General features: G+C 37.1%; 1 protein-coding gene across 2 annotated transcripts in view; it reads left to right on the forward strand.

The window, feature by feature from the left end:
- The window catches only part of LOC128016482 (ubiquitin carboxyl-terminal hydrolase 10-like), a 39109-nt gene extending 23595 nt beyond the window's left edge, over positions 1-15514 (forward strand). For both annotated transcript variants that reach the window (XM_052601009.1, XM_052601010.1), the window contains 10 exons: positions 2768-2859; positions 2976-3085; positions 3703-3761; positions 3935-4035; positions 5278-5377; positions 5478-5655; positions 6614-6779; positions 7134-7278; positions 9726-9791; positions 12513-15514. In XM_052601009.1, coding sequence (XP_052456969.1) covers positions 2768-2859; positions 2976-3085; positions 3703-3761; positions 3935-4035; positions 5278-5377; positions 5478-5655; positions 6614-6779; positions 7134-7278; positions 9726-9791; positions 12513-12700 — 1205 coding nt within the window. In that variant the 3' untranslated portion in view covers positions 12701-15514. The remainder of the gene's footprint in view (positions 1-2767; positions 2860-2975; positions 3086-3702; positions 3762-3934; positions 4036-5277; positions 5378-5477; positions 5656-6613; positions 6780-7133; positions 7279-9725; positions 9792-12512) is intronic.
- The last annotated feature ends 3928 nt before the right edge of the window (positions 15515-19442 follow it).

The following is a 19442-nucleotide window of genomic DNA, read 5'->3' on the forward strand; positions in this document are numbered from 1 at the left end:
TGCATGATTCATAAATCCCTTCTACTTCGTGCATGCATCTGCTCTTGGTTTATGATGAGAGAATTTGGAAGAACAGAATTTAGACTCTTCTGAATGCCTTTGGCCATTGCATTCGTAAGCTCAACGGAGTTGTGCGATTTGGTTATAACGCATAACACTTAAAGCTTTTTTGAGGAAATATTAGGGCTTACTTGTTCCATTATATTAATCAGATATAAAAATACTAGCCTAATGATGATGATGATAATAATCTTGATATCGTCAAAAGCATCAGCCACAGGCTCTGACCATCACTGATGCATGATAATATTCTCTATCAGCACAACCCTAAAGGAAATGCTTGCTTACTCATTTTCTTAGATTGTTCTCCCAAAAATGAAACTGTTATAATTTACTTGCCCTCATATTTTTCTAAATCTGACACTTTCGTTCATCTTCAAAACAAAAATGAATATATTTCTAAAATATTCTTAGAGGTTTTTGTCTGTTTATTGAAAGTCTATTCCACTTAAACTTTAATGCTTCAAAAAGAGTGCATACTAAAGGCATACTAAAAATAATCTGTATGATGAACAGAATTAATTTAGGCTTTCAATTCTCTTAGTCTGATAAATGCTAATCCATGGAGCAAATAAAATACTGTAAACCAAAACTCAACAATACTTACTGTGAGGTTTATTCTCTTGTCATACATAAGCATTAACTAGGCTCAAACGTGCTTGTATGTGCTTTTGAGCAATAATCATTTATATTGATCTAAATTATTTTCCTTTTATAAAGCGATCGTGTCTTCAGAAGACTTTGATTTAAACCGCTTTTTCCACATGGATTACATTTAATTTTGGCTTGATTAACGATTGGATGTGTCAAAAGTTTTGGGTGAGCACACATTAAATGAAGGGATAAAGATCTTTTAGATTTAGTTAAATATCCTTATTTCTGATTTGAAGATAAGGATTCTTATGAATTTGGATTAAAATGAGAGCAAGGTATTTAAATTTAAATTCTTGGGATGAACTGTTCCTTTATTTGTATTTTTTTATTTTATTTCTTCCATATCTGTATTTAATTTATGATGTTTGACATTATCAAGGCACCAGCATATGGTTAAATGACATGGTTTAGGTTAACATTTCCTAGTGAAAGTGGGGGAAAGAAAAAGGAAAAAACGTGAGGTTGAAATGACAAGCTAATTTGTTGAAACTATTCCTTTTGATTCTGTGGTTCATGTTTCTGTCCATAAGATGGCAGCAGCATAACGCATTGCTGATTTGTGGACAGCACCTAAACACTCCAGACATGTTATAAGGACCTCTTTGCTCGGTTCTTTTAAAAACCACATGTCCTCTTCCTGATGCTCAAATTAATCATGACATGTCTCAGGTAAAGGCCAACCCAGGTGCTGTTTACTCATCATATTGCTAACATTAATGCTCAGAATGGGAATTCACGGGAATCCCAGTCCGTCTCCATCTGAAGTACAAAAGCAGGGTGGATTTCCATCCAGAACCTGACTGCTGATTTGCTACAATGGCTACTGCTTATTTTAAAACTGTGTCCTAATTTTGTGACCTTGGAACCAATCTCCGGGACTCTCCACTGCTTTAAACACTTTTTTGGAGTTTACCTTGCTGTTTCTCAAATATGAGAAATCTTGCGCGATTAAACCGTTTTATGATTGGACACATTCTATTGATCTCAGCATTGGCTTATGTGCCACTCAAACATTGAGTTTGACTCTTCTCCTGGGTAAATGCGTGCTCTGTTGCGTAACAGGAAGAGCGTTTGCTTGCTTGATGGCATTTTTTTGTGACTTTCAGATGTGTTTTTCTTCAAGGCTGCTAATGGAGATGTGATTTATATGGCATTGTGAATCTGTTTTTATTATACATATATACTTGAGCTAGAAAAGGTGGTTGTGAAACAAGTTTCTTTCCATCAGCGTTCCTTTTGTCACTCGCTAATCTCTTTTGATGTAAGACACTTGGACAGGCACTAAGTGGAGAGGAGTCTCAGCTCTTGTCCTGACCATTGGCTGCCCTCATATGTTTTCAGAGTAAATCTACAGAGTGCTATTATGCATTTTGTTTGGCTTTCAGATTGCATTTCGACTCCGTCTGCTGGTTTGAGTTAATAATGAATGTCATGTGGCCAATCAAAATTTACCCCCATTTCCTTTTGCCCTTTATTTTATTAATCTTATGTATAGTGCATCATGTTTATAAATCAGTTAAACAATAGGCAAATAGCCACTATACTTTAAACCATCCAATCGATTCCCAATTGATTTTTCATTTTCAGTAAAAAGTAAAATGGGTTGTATTTTCAGCATCCCCTTCAACTTGACGAAGTAACATTAACATTTTTACTGCCCAGGCCAGGGGAAGATGGTGATTTGACATGCATAGCAAAACTGAAAAATACACTTAACTCCATTCAGATTACCACATTACCATTATTTCAGCCTTCCTAGGCGTGGTACAAAATTCTCCTAATTTTTGCCACAATTAGCTTCATTGTTAGAGTGATGGACATAGCATTATTTTCCACTCCACTGACAAGTGATGGTTAATGATGATTGACTAATTTGTCCAGACTTGTCTTTAGACTGTATATCTAGTTAAATTGTTATTTCTGTTTAAAAACAATCTTGTGTAAATGCTTCCCAAAGCAACACCCCTCTAATACTCCATCTTGAAAATATGAGGTTTGCACATCCCCAGTATTTCATCCATGAACATGATACATTTTTCTATTCATCTGTCAGAATTAATCGAGAATGTGAAGTTGATACACAAACCAGTGTCTTTGCAACCAAGAGGACTGATTAACAAGGGAAACTGGTGCTATATCAATGCTGTATCCTTTTTCTGCACCACAGTTCTTCCAGTCTTAATGATCTTGTTTAAACTCAACAATACTGAATTGATCAAGCCTGTCTTGTTTATATATCCTTCCTTGACACTGAGCTTAAGACCCTGCAGGCCCTGATTGCATGTCCTCCCATGTATCATCTGATGAAGTCTATTCCCCTTTTCACTGAGACTCAGAGACCCTGCACATCCACACCCATGATGGATAACTTGTAAGTTTCAGGCTACTTCGCTGCCATGATAAATAATTATTTCTGCTGTTCTACAAGGCCTGAACTACATTCAAAATTAGTGATTGATTTTAAACTTGGTTCCGATCTATAATGCAAGATTGTCATAGGCCACCACAGAATTTATTTTAGACCAGAACTACCAAACATCCAAAGCATGCATTAGTTTTGAACTTCATATAACTTGAAATTCTCCATTGAGAAGTGAGTCTTGATTTTAACTGGAGTGAAATGACAGGAAGCATCTGTTTGTACACTGATACCAGATGTCTTATCTTTTAGTTTGCTTTCAATGTTAAATATGAAATATGTGGACCTGACTGTAGCTGAAGTACTCTAATTGACTTCAATTAATCAACATAAGTCTGTGCAAATCGCAGCAAATTCCTTTCCCAAAATAAAAACCACCAAATCCACTTTTTAGTGTTGTCAGGCTACGACGTACTATAAAATTAATATTAAAAGATTGGTTTACTGCTGTTAAAGAAGAGAATAATTAGCCTGTCTGCTGTTTCGTGCGATTTACTGCATGCAGTGAAATGAGAGGATGGTGTTTTTATTCATTTTTAATAAATTAAACATAATCTTGTGTCTTGTAGTGTTCGTCTTGTGAATGAGTTCAGCAATATGCCTGTCCCTTCCAAGGCTAAACAGCAAGGTAAAGGCTTTTCAGAGTTGATTTAAAAAAAAAAAAAAAAAAAATATATATATATATATATATATATATATATATATATATATATATATATATATATATATATATAAATATATATATATATAAATTCCCACTTCTGTATTTATAGTTTACATTTATCCTTTTCTCTTTTGTAGCTGCTGGAGAGAAGATAATGAAAGACCTTCGAGTGGGTGCTCCTTTTGAACCCACATATATCTATAAACTCACCCTCATCAAATCAAGCCTTTCTGAGAAGGTAAGCATTATGAAGACTGGGCTGATTTTAATAAAGAGTGGGTTTTTCTTAGGTCCTGTTCTTTGAGGGTCTCCAGTGGTACACATTTTGAATGTCTCCCTTTATCTTAAGAAAAATGCAACTACTATAAATCTATAGTTCATATAATTTTTGGTAGTAATTACCACCAACAATTTACTAGTTGGTCAACTCTCTCAATAATTATAGACATTTGTGCTTTGCACATCCAAGGACAAGACCTTCCTGTTCCGTATCTTTTTGTATCTGTCTGCACATTCACTAACACTGAGGAATGTGTGTCCTCAAATGAACAGGCTCAATGCTGTAAGATAAAGACCTCAGTTAATGAGCTGAATCGTTGGATACACAGTCTTCCGGATGTGGAAGAACAAGAGTGTACCTGAGAAATACTACCTTTGAGGACAGTATAGAGAGGATGGATGGCATCGGGGCATGTCCGAATTAGACAGAGTATCCCTTGCCACCTATGATTTCCCATAATCATCAGGGCCGACCCATAGCATGTGACAGAGGCAGTTGCCCAGGGCACAAAATGAGATATATATATATATATATATATATATATATATATATATATTTATATATATATATATATAAGACATTTCTGGACAGTAGACCGTACATACATTTTCAGTGGTAGGGAAAGAAAGCTCTCAGACTAAATCTAAAATATCTTAAACTGTATTCCAAAGATGAACGGAGGTCTTACGGGTTTGAAACCATATGAAGGTGAGTCATTAATGACATAAAGGGTTAGTTCACCCAAAAATGAAAATTAAGTTTGTGAATTTCCACTGTACATATGCACAAAAATGAAATTAAAGATATGGGTAATAGATTAACTAGCTAGCCAGTTGGCTAACATCTACAAACAAATAGAAAAAACCTCAAATCTCGCCTAGGGCACCAATAGAGCCTGGGCCGGTCCTGATAATCAGCTATGCCATTTGGCTGTTGATTTTAAAGAACTTTATTCAAATTATTGAAATGTATTATTTTTCCAGTTTTACTGAGAAATAAGCATTGCAGTAATTGGGTTAAAATATAATTTGGCTCTCATTCGTCCTTAGGCTTTATGGTGCCTTGGAAGCCACTAATTTCTGAAAGTAGTACCTTCATTCAAAAGCTTAGTCATTGTCTGATTGGTAACTGCTTTTGTTTGGAACAAAGTCAAAGAATGTGGCACTGTTAGCATGTTAATGATTTCTGTCTTTCTCTCAGGGGCGCCAGGAGGATGCGGAGGAGTACCTTGGTTTCATTTTAAATGGACTGCATGAGGAAATGCTGGCACTGAAAAAGCTGATCTCTCCACAGGAAGACAGTATGTTCCTTTCTGAATTCTGCATTATTTGCAGGAGAAATCAGGCTCTTGACTGGTGTCCTGCCCACTCTAAATGTATTGTTTTTCCATCTCTGAACAGAAGCCCCCACACCAAATGGGCCCGAGTCTCAGACTGGAGTGGAAGAAGACCCTGCTGAGAAGGAGGAAGGCAGTGATGATGAATGGGAACAGGTCGGGCCCAGAAACAAAATCTCCATCACCCGGCAGGCAGATTTTATCCGCACTCCCATCGCGGTCATATTTGGTGGTCACATCAGGTAGGCTTTGAGCACATTTCCGTGTCCGCTATTGTCAAGCTGGTACTCCATGCTAACCATAGTTGTAAAAGCACCTATATGCTATTCTACACCACCTCAAAAGCTCTATCTGTTCTTAAAACAAGGCTTGAGAACCAATGCTGTAGAGTTGTAATCCTCATAACAGTGGCTTTGAAGCACTTGACCTTTTTGACCCATTAGACCTCAGAGGTAGACCGATATGCAGCACTTCTGCAAGGAAAATAAACTTGCAGAAAAGAAAAGCCATGGCACCAGGAATGGGTTTGGTCTTTCCATTGGCACACACTGCAGAGTGTGGTATGAACCAAAAGCTCAAAGAGTGTGGTGCCATCTTCAGCCCATCCTTTTGTCCTGAAGCTCCGCAGACATTACAAACAGTTCACTGTTGAATAACAAGCTCTGTGGCTCACCACCACCTCCCAGCTAATTTAGGTGGCTGCAGAAATGCAGGCGCCTGAACATGTGGGGGTGGCGAGGCCTAAATGTAGCATTTTCTCTATGCGTTTAGGGCTACCGTTTGGCTATGGAGTATTTGGTTGACTGTTGGAGAAATTAATTGCCTAACTAAGCCCTTCTTTTGTTTTCCTGTAAGAAACCTATAGTTTATGGTTTTCTGATTCATAATAGCGTATAATTTGATGGACTGTGATGGGTTTTAAGCTTTCTAGGGCTTATTACTTATAGTTATGATATATGGTCTAGTTTTATTTTCTCAATTGTTTCTCACCATGAATATAGCCTTGGTAGCGGTCATGTTGCTTCATTATAAACAAACTTAGTTGCCAACTTTCTTCATCTCATGAGACAATATGATTTCTTTTAATATGGTTTAGTTTGACCTTTTGTCTTGTTGTTGTAACAGGGAGAAGTGGTTTACTACTTTATTAGATGTAAATTAGTCTTTTTATTTTTAAATCTTTTTTTTTCTTTTAAATAGATCTGTGGTATACCAGCAGAGCTCAAAGGAGTCCGCCACCTTGCAGCCCTTCTTCACGCTGCAGCTGGACATCCAATCAGAGAAGATCCGCACAGTCCAGGAGGCCCTGGAGGTACTGGTGGCGCGGGAGTCCGTTCAGGGCTACACCACTAAGAGCAAGCAGGAGGTGTGAATCATTATCAGTAACCATAATCTAACCAAAAATGTGTCTGTTAGTTTTTCTGTGAGCTGTTGACATGAAACATCTTTACTGCTGCATTGATGTTTCCCCTTGAAATCGGAGATGGATTTGAATGCCATTACTGCTAAATTTGTAGCTGTCTCCTTGTGTTAGAATTGTGTTTTATAAATGTATTAAATGATGTGAAACTTGTCCCTCATTTGTGATGTGCAGTTGCTCATGGTGCCAGAGCTCAGCAAATCAGCTTACTAATGGCTAATCATCAACTCGTCATATTTAGATGGGATGGGGGGAGAGTTTTTGTCGATGCTGATTTCCTATCTTCTTTTTCTGCTTTAGATTGAGATCAGCCGGCGAGTGACTCTTGAAGAGCTTCCTCCAGTGCTGGTGCTTCACCTCAAGAGATTTGTTTTCGAGAAGACCGGCGGATGTCAGAAACTGGTCAAGAATATTGATTACCCTGTCGATCTGGAGATCAGTAAAGGTGATTTTCATTTTTATTTCTCCACTGAAACTATTTTGCTGAGATCACAATGATTTTAGCAGCTTTCATCAACTACTCAGTTAGATGCATGATTTCAGTTGTGCTTGTTCTTTACTAGGTGACAGCAAGAGAGAAAATATTTTCCGCCATCTGCATCCCACTGTAACTGCATGTCATTTTATTTTGATAGTAACCTCTAAAGGTTTAACTTTTGCATTATTCCAAATATAGTTAAAGAACGTTATAAGCTGACTGTGCCATTCACATTGGAGATGGTCGTATTACTTCTATTCTCGATCTTCCGCGCACATTTTCTTCATTCTGTGCGCATGCACTGTGCAGGTCCAGTCTCTATATTTCACTCAGCTTTACTTGAGAAATCTCTCTATTTTAATCGATTGCTCCAAGATGATAAACCTTTACTTTGAATATCTGGTGAGTGTGGTTGTGTTTCAGGAAAACTGCAGTTATGTTATCAATTCTGCTACCCATGAATAAACCTGGGCCCATATTCTTAAAGTTTCTAAGGATCCTCTCAGGGAGCTACTAAAGCCGCGTTTCCACCGCAGGAACTTTACCCAGGAACTAGGGACTTGGTCCGGTACTTGGTGTGTTTCCACCGCAGGAACCAGGAACTAAATAAAAGTTCCGGGTAAAAAAATGCCCCCCAGAAAGTCCCTGCTGGCGAGGTGGTACTTTTTTAAAGTTCCGGAACTTTCGGGGGCGGGACTTTGGCGCTAAACATGCTGATTGGTTGAGTTCACGCATTGGTTGAGTTCAACCACCATTTATTTGGATCAACATTTTCAAAATATTACTGTTATTGTGTCATGAAATGTACTTTTAAAAGTATTTCAGGCGAGAATGTAGTTGTTTCAAACTCAAATCTGTTGTTTATTTATAAAGACAGCGCCTATTTAAAAATGTGTTTCGCCGATCTCGGAGACGGTGAGCTCCACTCGATCAGCGGAAGCTCAGTCCTCATGTATCCGCAGAGAGCAGCCTCTCCTGGGATAGACCTTCTGATATGCGCCGCTGGCTCTGATGTGTCTTTAGTGGTTAAACATAAAATATAATTCAGCTGCGGGGTAAATCTAACAGGTTTTCTTTGGTCTGTATTCAATTTATCTATATGTAAAAATGAAAATAAAAAGGCAAGTCTATATAATATTTCTTTCATTGTAATGGCTGTATATAACGTTACACTTATCCCTGAACTAAGTACATTTCTGCAGCTGTTATTATGTTTAAATGAAAATGAAAGGAGGCAGTGGTATTTTATATCCTATTTCGTTTTATTGTAAATATACTGAGGGGAAAATAACAGTAGCCAAAGCGATCTGAGTTCACGCAGCATTGGTTGAGTTCAACCACCATTTATTCGGATAATTTTCAAATATTACTGTTATTGTGTCATGAAATGTAATTTTAAAAGTATTTCAGGCGAAAATGTAGTTGTTTAAAACTCAAATCTATGGTTTATTTATAAAGACCGTGCCTATTTAAAAAATGTGTTTCGCCGATCTCTGAGACGGTGAGCTCCACTCGATCAGCGAGAGCGCAGTAATCATGTATCCGCAGAGAGCAGCCTCCTCTCGGACAGATCTTCTGATATGTGCCGCTGGCTCTGATGTGTCTTTAGTGGTTAAACATAACATAATTCAGCTGCGGGGTAAATCTAACAGGTTTTCTTTGGTCTGTATTCAATTTATCTATATGTTAAAATGAAAATAAAAAAGGCAAATTTATATAATATTTCGTTTCATTGTAATGGCTGCATATACACATTTCCCTGACCTAAGTTCATTTCTGCAGCTGTTATTATGCTTAAATGAAAACGAAAGGAGGCAGTGGTATTTTATATCATATTTCGTTTTATTGTAAATATACAGTAAGGAAAATTGCAGTTGCCATGACGAGCAGACTGAAGTTATCAAGTACGCTGCTGTTTATAGATTTACCGGACTTGTCGTCGCGGACATCACACTCTTTATCAGCGGTACTTTGTATTGAGAAACGCGCGCAGACCTACGTCACCAGTCTATTTGCCTAATCTACCCGGTACTTTACACCGCGGTGGAAACGCAGAAAGCAACAGGTCTGGGGGAAAAAAAGTTCCTGGTACAAATGTTCCGGGTAATTTCGGTGGAAACGCGGCATAATTTAGCTTGAGAGTGATTCAGAACCCATCTGAGAGCGAGGAAAAGACCAACTTTTATCTTAGTGAGGAGGCGGGGCTGACCCCATTTCTACGTATGACATTCTTTTGATGATTGTGATTGGTTGCAACTCTTCATCAATATGTGCCCAGGTTCCCCACTACACTTGAACTTGATAAAAATAAAGGAGCACTAATGAGGGAGCAGCATAAAGACTTCTCTAATAGTTAAAGTTGGTCAGCTGTAAAACTGCTGCTGTATATTAAAATGATTCATCATGATTTTCAGATCTCTTGTCACCGGGTGTGCGGGGCAAAACTCTGAAAGGCCAAAGAACCTACAGGCTCTTTGCAGGTATGTTTTTTTTTAATTATTATTCTGTCGTTATGCTGCAACCACACATTTAAGTCTACTCTTTACAGTGCGGTTCTGCATTGAGCCCTAAATTATAAATGGTTTTGGTTCGTTCTGTAAAGCACCGAGAGATGTTACTGGTGCTGTGTGATAACAGCATCTCTGGTGCTTTAGTAATCTGGATGTTAACTCTCTGGAGTCGATTAATGCATTGATTAATTTCTATACATTGTCCAGATAAGAGCAATACATCAATCGAATCTGTAAAGGGTCCACTTTTTTTGTATACAGACATAACAAAACTTTGTGCATTTATAAAATAAAGATAACAAACTAGGTGTGCTGTCTGCAGCCTTTGTCTGCGCTGATCTTAATTTACAAACGCGTCATTAAAATGAACTAACTCAGTGAATACTCAACGAAGAGACATGAGAGAGATATCTATAGAAAGTTAAAAATTAGACATGTCAGGCTATAACAGAATATTTGTTTTTGGCGGCACTTGTTTAAAGTAATCCATATGAAAAAGCGATGTCCGTTTTTCACGTCTAAGTTAAAAGGATTTCTGAAGGATTGTGTGACTGGAGTAATGATGCAAAAAAATTCAGTTTCAAAGTCAGCTTTGATCCTAATAAACTGTTTAACTGCTCTCCCAAGTGGATATTAAATTATGTTGTTGGATAATTAAATATATTCTAAATAAACTAAAAACATAAAGTTATATACATTTATTTTGTCCTTAAAGTATTTCTTGTATCTCCTCACTCTCAGTGACACAGCTGACTGAAAGGCTCATTATGCAGCTCATTCAAGTGATTTAACATTTTTGGTTTTTACACTAACCACGCATAACTTTTTTTCTCAAAAATACAATCATGTACATATTATTATAGCCCAGTTTGTGCTGATTACAGTGAGATTAAACTTTCTGCTATCTGTGATAGCTAAGAGTAAAAAAAAAAAAAAAATGCTGTCACATGCATAACTACATTTACGTAAACTGGGTCGAGACAACCAGGCTGGTTTGTTTGCTTCTTGTTGCTGACTAGTTAGGCCTTGTCTTTCTCTTCTCTCCCCCCACACACGACTCCTTGACCTTTTTAAACACACATGGCCTTCCCTTACAGGAGAAGTTCACCTTCTTCCCCGCCTCCAGGAGTGAATTGTAGTTTATTTTTCTTTCTGAGGGGAAATAATTGCTCCCCACTTGTCGGGTAGCCTGTCCAGCATCCACTAGCAATAGTTGCCATACCAGTACATTTCCCTGAAACCTCTTTTCTCTTTTATGCTATGTGTATGTAAATTAATGTTTACTTCAGATTAAATCTGTGTGTTTACAGTCTTTAGTGGAAGTATAAGCGATAAATTTAAACTGTTTACAGTAGGTCTTCTGTGCACTGACAACACAGGTAACAAAATATTGAGTATTTCTTTATTAACATAATAATTCAGGAAATTATTCAACATGAAAGTATTGGTATCAGAAATGGATTTGAATATATTACAGTGAATAATACTATATAAATGAAAAGCTTAACTTACTATCTTGGAAATAAAGCTTCATGTCTTTAAAACTGTACTGTATATAGTCAGTTACTTAAATTATGTGTATATTTTTACTGTCCTGATTGAGCCACATCTATTTCATACTCTCCAAGATCACACAGATATGTTCACTACCATTCCCATCTCCATGTTAAATGTTGTAAGCTAAATTCATTTAATCCCCGTTTAAATCATTACCTGCTTCAGAATGAATGCGGTTAACGAAATCAGTTATCTACTGTATGAATAAAAACACTATAACTAAATTATATAAACAATTAATAACTGTACAAGGCAAAGGAAGGTATACGAAGCATAAATCTTTCTTCAGACTTTGGAATTAACTCTTTATCGTTTGTTATGCTATATATATATATAATATGAGGTTGAGGTCATGTCCGTCTGATGTCTATCATGTTCATGATGTTCGCTACTGTAATGAACGTAGCTTTTTAATAATTAGGGGAAATTCCTAACATTTAAAAAAAAAAAATATCCGTTTACCTGCTGATAAAAGGGTGTTTGCATGTTAATAATGTACAGGGATACTTTAGAATTATAAACGCTTACTTGTTCTCATTAAAATCATACAATTTCCGATTAGTTCAATAGACCATAGTTGTAGTTTAACCTTTCGGAGAAGAGGTTTATAAAGAGTCTAAAGGTTGTTTAAAGTATTGTGGCCTCTGAAGCATGTAAAGAGCCCAAACTCCTGGAGAGTCCACTCCTGGAGCCCAAAGTTACATATTTTACTTTATTTTTTTATACTTTTAAAAAATCTTTCTCTATTTTGGACTCCGTAGATGAAAAACAAATGATTCATAAGTCTTGCATAACGTGAAGCTGTTTTGCATTGATGCTAGTTAAAAACAAGTCAAACACAAGGGGGGAAAAGGTCAGAAATGGGACTAATCCAGTCTGAATTCATTATAAAAAGGCAACATATGCACCGCACAAGTTGAATTGTGTAATGCTCGAGGTTGTGACATTGTTTAGCTACTGTAAACTCCACAAACTTCTGCCGCCTTCTGGTTTGTTTTGGACAGATATGGCACTGTATTTTTACATAGCTGCACAAAACTATCCACCGCGCTATAGGAGTGGCAGCAAAATCTATTGGTTGATACGATTTGCCTGAAATTTAAGTAGAACTTAATTGTTTGTTTTTTCCCTCAGTTGTCTATCACCATGGGAACAGTGCCACGGGTGGCCACTACACTACAGATGTCTTCCACATCGGTCTGAACGGCTGGCTGCGCATTGATGACCAGGCGGTGAAGATCATCAATCAGCATCAGGTGGTGAAGCAGACTGCAGAGCGCACTGCCTACCTGCTGTACTACCGTCGTGTGGACCTGCTGTAGAAACCATACTCATACACACAAACACGCACACACAGATGTACATTCAAACACACGTTTACATGCAGACACTTACACGATCTCACACACACAACCACGTGTCTCAACAGGAACACTGCCCTACTTCACGATTGTCCTTTTCCCCTCAACCCTGCTATTCCAGAGAGCCAGCTTTTCCAACTTGTTTCTTTTGTTTGTTTTTTTGGAAGACTTTTCTGTAGTAGTGTGTTCCCCCTCTGCACAAGGCCTTGCGTGGGTCTGGAGAAGCTGTGGGGAGATATGTTAGCACTGCAGAACGCTCCAGTTCGGAGAAACAGACCTGAATCACTGCAAACGTCCACCGCCTCATGTTGACTGGCCAGAGAGGATCCCAGCTGAATGAACTCAAACCAGTTGAGGCCGATGGACTGCTGGAGAAAATAATTATTTTTCCTTTTTTTTTGTTTTTTTTGTTTAATTTCCTTTTTTAAATGGCATAGGAAAAAGTTAGTGTTTTGCCTTTTAGCAAGAGATGTCGGCCTAATTTGCAGCAGTTAAGTGGAGCCTGTTCAATTTTTGACTACAGCATCAAAGTGGCCCAACACCAGCAAGCTACCAAAATTTGTATAGATCTCAATGTAGGGGTTTGTTGAGTCCACAAGCAAGACACTTCAACTCCACCAACAACACCACAACCTCTTCTCTCTCCCCCATTTCTCTCACAATCCTGATGCTTTATATTACACTTGAGTCATGGGAAAAATAAAGAGCGGGTGGGAGAAAGGGTGCTGCAGTGTGCTGAAATGGTAAAAAGCAAAACAAGAAAAAAGACAAAAAAAAAAAAAACTAAAATTGGCTTGAGAGAGCTTCAGTGTGATTTTTGGGTGTAGGATTAGAAAGACTATCTTACAATTTTAATGCGCTTTAGGATATAAATGATTACAAAAGCTTTGTGCACGTAATAAAAAAAAAACATAAAAAAAAAAACGGTCGATTAAAAAAAGGCAGATGTGCGTTGTTTGCGCATTTCTTGCAGATATTTAAGTTTTAAAAGTATTAAATGCAAAAATCTGATTCTTGGCGGCCGTCACCTTAATCCGCTCCCTGGGGGGGTTATGCTTGTTCTTTAGGCTTTTTGTGTACTTTCATGCAGGCGAGATACCAGAGATGTCCAAGACTCCATCATGAACATTGACTCGCCTTTATTTGTTTTTGTTTTTTGTCCCCCTCTCGCCATCTTTCATTAGTTCTGTTTGGTCTTTTCCTGTATCATCAGTAAAAAGTATCTGCTGAGCCACTCCTGCCAAGTTTCAAGAGGGAGCTGTGTTGAGATGCGTCTGGTCTGCATCTCATTCTGTATGTTAGCCCGCTCCGAGCAGTCAGCCTGTGATGTTGAGGCTCCGTGTGCAGCTCTGAGGATAATATCTCAGAATGGATGGCAAGAAATGTCCCTTACTGCAGTCAATTTGCTGTCGCGCACGAGGAGAGATCAGATTTGCCTGATTAAGCCTTAAGTGCAACCGCAGATGCGCACAAACAGCAAATTATGTTTCTTTCTGTTTTAGAGACATTGCATCATCAATATTATACCTGGCTGTATTTTGATTTTTTTTTTTTTTTTTTTAGTTTTTCTTCATTCCCCATTCAAATAGTTTCTGTCCCATTAAAATTGATCTTTTGAAAGGAAATGACCCAAGGTTAAAGCACAACAGTTAATAAAGTTATAAGTACTATGCTTGACCTTATTTCAGTTTTTTTTTCACTAAAAAGTATCACTGACATGAAGAAAGTGTATTTTGATTTAATAACTAACAATGTAACATTGCTCTACTTTCCTAGGCCCAGAAAGGATAGACAGACTTTTTGCTTTGGTGGAAAATTGTTAAACAGCTGAAATTACTAAAAACTGTTGGTAGCTGAAATAATCATCAGATGACCTAAATAAAAGTGGTTTGAGTGATGAGTGTTTGAAAATTCTGCACACATTCTTGTTCATAACCCTATTACTGAATATCTCTCTAATAACAGAACTTTTTGGGAATGTTTCAGGCTTAACACTTGGTATATCCAATCTTTACGCAAGTGATACGTGCATTTTAGCGCTTCACAACTGCGCACAATTTTTGTTGTTGACAATTGTAGAAAGTAAACCTGTTGCTTCCAGGAACAGATCCTTTGAGCTGAGCTCTTCACACGCTCCCGTGTTAGGCTGGTGTGAACTCATCTTTCCACTTTAAAAATGCAGAGCATGAATTTCACATCCATCTGAATGAGCTTATTTTATCCCAGCAGCACAGTCGGAATATGACTTCGAATCCATGTAATCCCAGTTTCTTGTCATTAAGAAATGTCAGATTTCATTGTGTATATATTGTCGGTTTTTCCTTTCAATTGCTTGATTACGGTTGCCACGTCATGTTTAACCGTCTGACCTTTTGAACTTCCTGAATTTGGTTTATTTGGATCTACACAAGGACGCATCCCCATGTGAAACCAAAGGATACAAAGTCTCGATATAAACAGACGCTGTTGCCTCTTATGATTGCTAGAAGATCAAATGTACAAATTAAGTACCCCCAACCTCCCAAATTTGGTGTCTCCATATTGCACCGTTCAAGAACATGACCTGTTTTCAGCTGACATGCTGACTCGTCACCAGAAGAAGAAGCGTTAGGAAAATCACCACTCTTCCTGACTGTCGGTTTTAATGTGTTGACGCCTACTTGGTCACATCTGATGTGCTCATCTTGTCTTGTTTCTCTTGCTGTCTCATTCTTGGCCTTCAGCCTTCTACTTTTGTCAACTGTTCAAATAAAAAAATAATTGTGGCAAGCTTTATTTCAATAGCAGATTCAAGTCTGGAGCTTTTCAAATGAGGCTGTGAGAACAGTGTAGTTTTTTCCACCAAATGTTGCCCTCTCTCTTGAGGAATGTACAGCGTAACCATGAGAAAACATGAAATAAAGACAAACCGATCCTTGAAATTTCTCCTTAGCATGTATTCTAAACTAACCCAAGTAGGTTGAATTTCAAAATAGCTTTTCTTTGTCCTATTCCACATTTTTTCCATAGTTCTTATGTTCTCTGACTGTTCTGCATGCACTTGTGGCTCAGTTGGCTGCCTGTTCGTCCAGTGTGCATTTTCTGGGTTACATGGCCTCACTGTTTGTCTGGTAAAGGCTGTCTCATCACTCAAAAGAGCTTCCCATGATTAATGCTTCTCCACGCAGGTTTGGTCCTTGCTTCAAATGTGGAATTTTCTTTGTTAATATCATAATACAGTTTAAGATCTGATACAGGGGATGCAAGCTAGGGTTGGAGCGGATGATCATAGCCAGAATATATATGGATATACTTAGTGCGTAACTTGGCACTGATCTTTTGTTGGTAGAGGTTAGATTTGTGACCCTAGAGCACAAAACCAGTCTTAACCAGTGTCCGTTTTTTGAAACGCTGAATAAATAAGCTTTCCATTGATTTATGGTTTGTTAAGATCTGTCAATATTTGGCCGAGATACAAGTATTTGAAAATCGGGAATCTGTGGATGCAAAAAAAAAAATCTAAATAGTGAGAAAATTACCTTTTAATTAAAGTTGTCCACATGGATTCTTAGCAATGCATACAAATAAAAAATAAAGTTTTGAGATATTTACGGTAGGAAATTTACAAAATATCTTCATGGAACATGACCTTTACTTAATATCCTTATGATATTTACAATACAAGGAAAAATCTATACTTTTGACTAATACAATGTATTTTTATTTTTTATTTTTTTGGCTATTGATTCAAATAAACCCCAGTGACTTAAGACTGTTTTGTGCTCCATGGTCACATATGTGTTTAAATTAAATTGCACAGTGTGTAGGAAATGTATCTACACTATATGAAATTCACTGCATTAGATTTTACAAATGTCACATACAATTTGGCCTAATGGTTAGAGGGTTGGACTGCCAATCAAAGGGTTGTGAGTTCTAGTCTCGGGCCGGACGGAATTGTGGGTGGGGGGAGTGCATGTACAGTTCTCTCTCCACCTTCAATACCATGACTTGGGTGCCCTTGAGCAAGGCATTGAACCCACAACTGCTCCCCGGGCGCCGCAGCATAAATGGCTGCCCACTGCTCCGGGTGTGTGTGTGCACTTCGGATGGGTTAAATGCAGAGCACAAATTCTGAGTCTGGGTCACCATACTTGGCTGAATGTCGCTTCACTTTCACATGTATATATATATATATATATGCACATTTATGTATAATGATACGCCTCCTTTTTTAAGTCAGTGTAAGATGTTTTTCAAAGAAGTGTTATGCTCTTTGATCAAAACAGTCAAAACCATAATATGGTAAAATATCACTTGCAAAAATAATGTTTCTTTATTGGAATATATTTTATGGTGTAATTTATAAAATGGTAAAGATGAATTTTCAGCATCCTTACTCTATAGTCTTCAGTGTTACGTGTTCTTTCAAAAATCAGTCATATGCTGACTTGGAACACAAGAAGTATTATTAATGTTGAAATTGCTAATAGTTTTGGTGAAATGTGATACTTTTTTAAGTCTCTATGAGGAATAAAAATAGGATGTTTAAAAGAAAAAAGAACATTTATTTGAAAGAAATCAATTTTGCTGCAAATGTATTCATTCATTATATATATATATATATATATATATATATATATATATATATATATATATATATATAAGGAAATGTCTTAAAGGAAACATAAAGTTGTCTTTTTCTCATCTGCCCATTTATTTAATTTAATTACCCAATGCCTCAGGTGTGTTATAATTTCCTACTGCTGGTGTTTTGTTCGAACAAGGAAAGTGATATTATAGGGAGCAACATTTAGATATGAATGGTTTATATATATATATATATATATATATATATATATATATATATATATATTAACACAGATCTAACACATGTAAACTAAAAGCCTCAGAACTTTGTCTTTGATTTCATTGGGGGCTTCAAAACATTGCTTTGTAACTTGAAGACCCACCATCACTGTTGGGTTTTTATTGTCATATAATTATAGTATTACTTTATGATTATCCTGGCTGCGTGAACGGACCTTAAAATAAATGTTTAGGAATGAAGAAAGAACTTTTAAAGATCTTACAACAATAAATTGTCTTGGTGCAGCTGACCATCCCGTAATTAACATGGACCAGTTCCTTGGCACTAAATTGGACTCAAACAAACTGCTGTAGGCATCGAGTCTGGAGTGTGCAGGAATCCTAAACATGCGCCTAAGCCCAAGGAGAACCGCTTATTCAGAACAGACTAATTGTTTCTAATGCCCATGTTACAGTGTGGATCCTGGCACAGGTGTTTAATGTACGGTTTCACTGAAAACACCAAATTCGAAGTGGCTATTGTCGAGCTATTAAAATTGTTTAACATTGATTTTATTTTTTTACACCTTACAATAATTCGTATACATATTTACGTTTAAATGCAATAAACATAAGCAACGTATTATTTAATGCGTTTTACTTTTAGATCATTTATATGCTACTTCGCTCAAGCAAGTAGTTAAACCATGATCGTTGGAACCATTGTATGTGGGTGGGACTAAGACTAGAGGACTAGAGTTGAAACGGATTTCTGTGTCCAAAACTAACACCGTTATTAGTAGTAACTTATCATGTTATTGTTAAAATTTGCCGGAAATGTTCAAAAAGTATACTGACGCATAAATCGTTTCACCAACTGTTATATTTAAAATCAACAAACAACAAATTAAAATTACTTTTTGTTTGTATAAACTAAAACAATAACATTACCACTGATGTCTGGATTTTAGCGGCGTTTGACAGTTGAGAGGGGAAGAGGCTTTCCCGTGAGTGGGCGTGGTTTCAGCTCCGGCAAGCGGACATGCCCCTGCATTCTTTCAAGATTTTGATAAATTTTATTTCCATTCCACTTTTAGTAATTTAGTACTTGCACTTAGTTGCCAAGGCAACATTTCTAATATTCAGAGTGTAAGATTTTGAATAATTTTTATTTCAGATTGAATTCAAGTAATGCAAACATTTTTTTAATAGTAGGCTACTAGTTAAGAAAGAAAAAAAAATCTGGGTGACTATGTCAAAAGGCAGCAAGTATGTAAAAAAAAAAAAAAAGGCAATTAAATATTCTATAGTGTTAGTCCACCCAGAAATATGAATTCTGGCATTGTTTAATTACCCCCATGTCATTCCAAACCTTTATGCATTTTTTCTTCTGCTAAACGCATAAGAAGATATTTTGAAGAATGTTGATAACCAAACAGTTTCGGTTCCCTTTGACTTCTGTTGTATTTCAGTGCAAGCCAATGGTAACTGAAACGGTTTAGTTACCAATATTTTTTCCCTCGCCCCCTTTTTTAAGAGCCCTTTAAAGAATCAGGCAGTGAAAAAAACATCAGCTTAAATAGAATAAATAAAAAATATTTGCTACTCATTTCCTAATTTCAAGTTATTTCTAAAGAATTCAAGGCTGATTTGGAATGCAGAAAAGATTTAATTTTCCATGGAAATGATTTGGTGTAGTTACATCCTCTACCAGCAGGGGCTGACTGGACCAATACTAGCAGCAGGACATAATAGTTAATGCAGTCAAGAGGTCAGGCATTGGTGTCAGATTATTTTCTTTTAAGCCACTTTTCAATGAAATGAAAGCATCTGTTGTAGTCTTTATTATTCTGGTCTTTCCACTGCCCTCACAGAGGCCGAGCTCGTGTTCATCACCCTCTAAACATATTCTCAC

Source organism: Carassius gibelio, chromosome A7 (genome assembly GCF_023724105.1).
Source record: "Carassius gibelio isolate Cgi1373 ecotype wild population from Czech Republic chromosome A7, carGib1.2-hapl.c, whole genome shotgun sequence".
NCBI lineage: Eukaryota > Metazoa > Chordata > Actinopteri > Cypriniformes > Cyprinidae > Carassius > Carassius gibelio.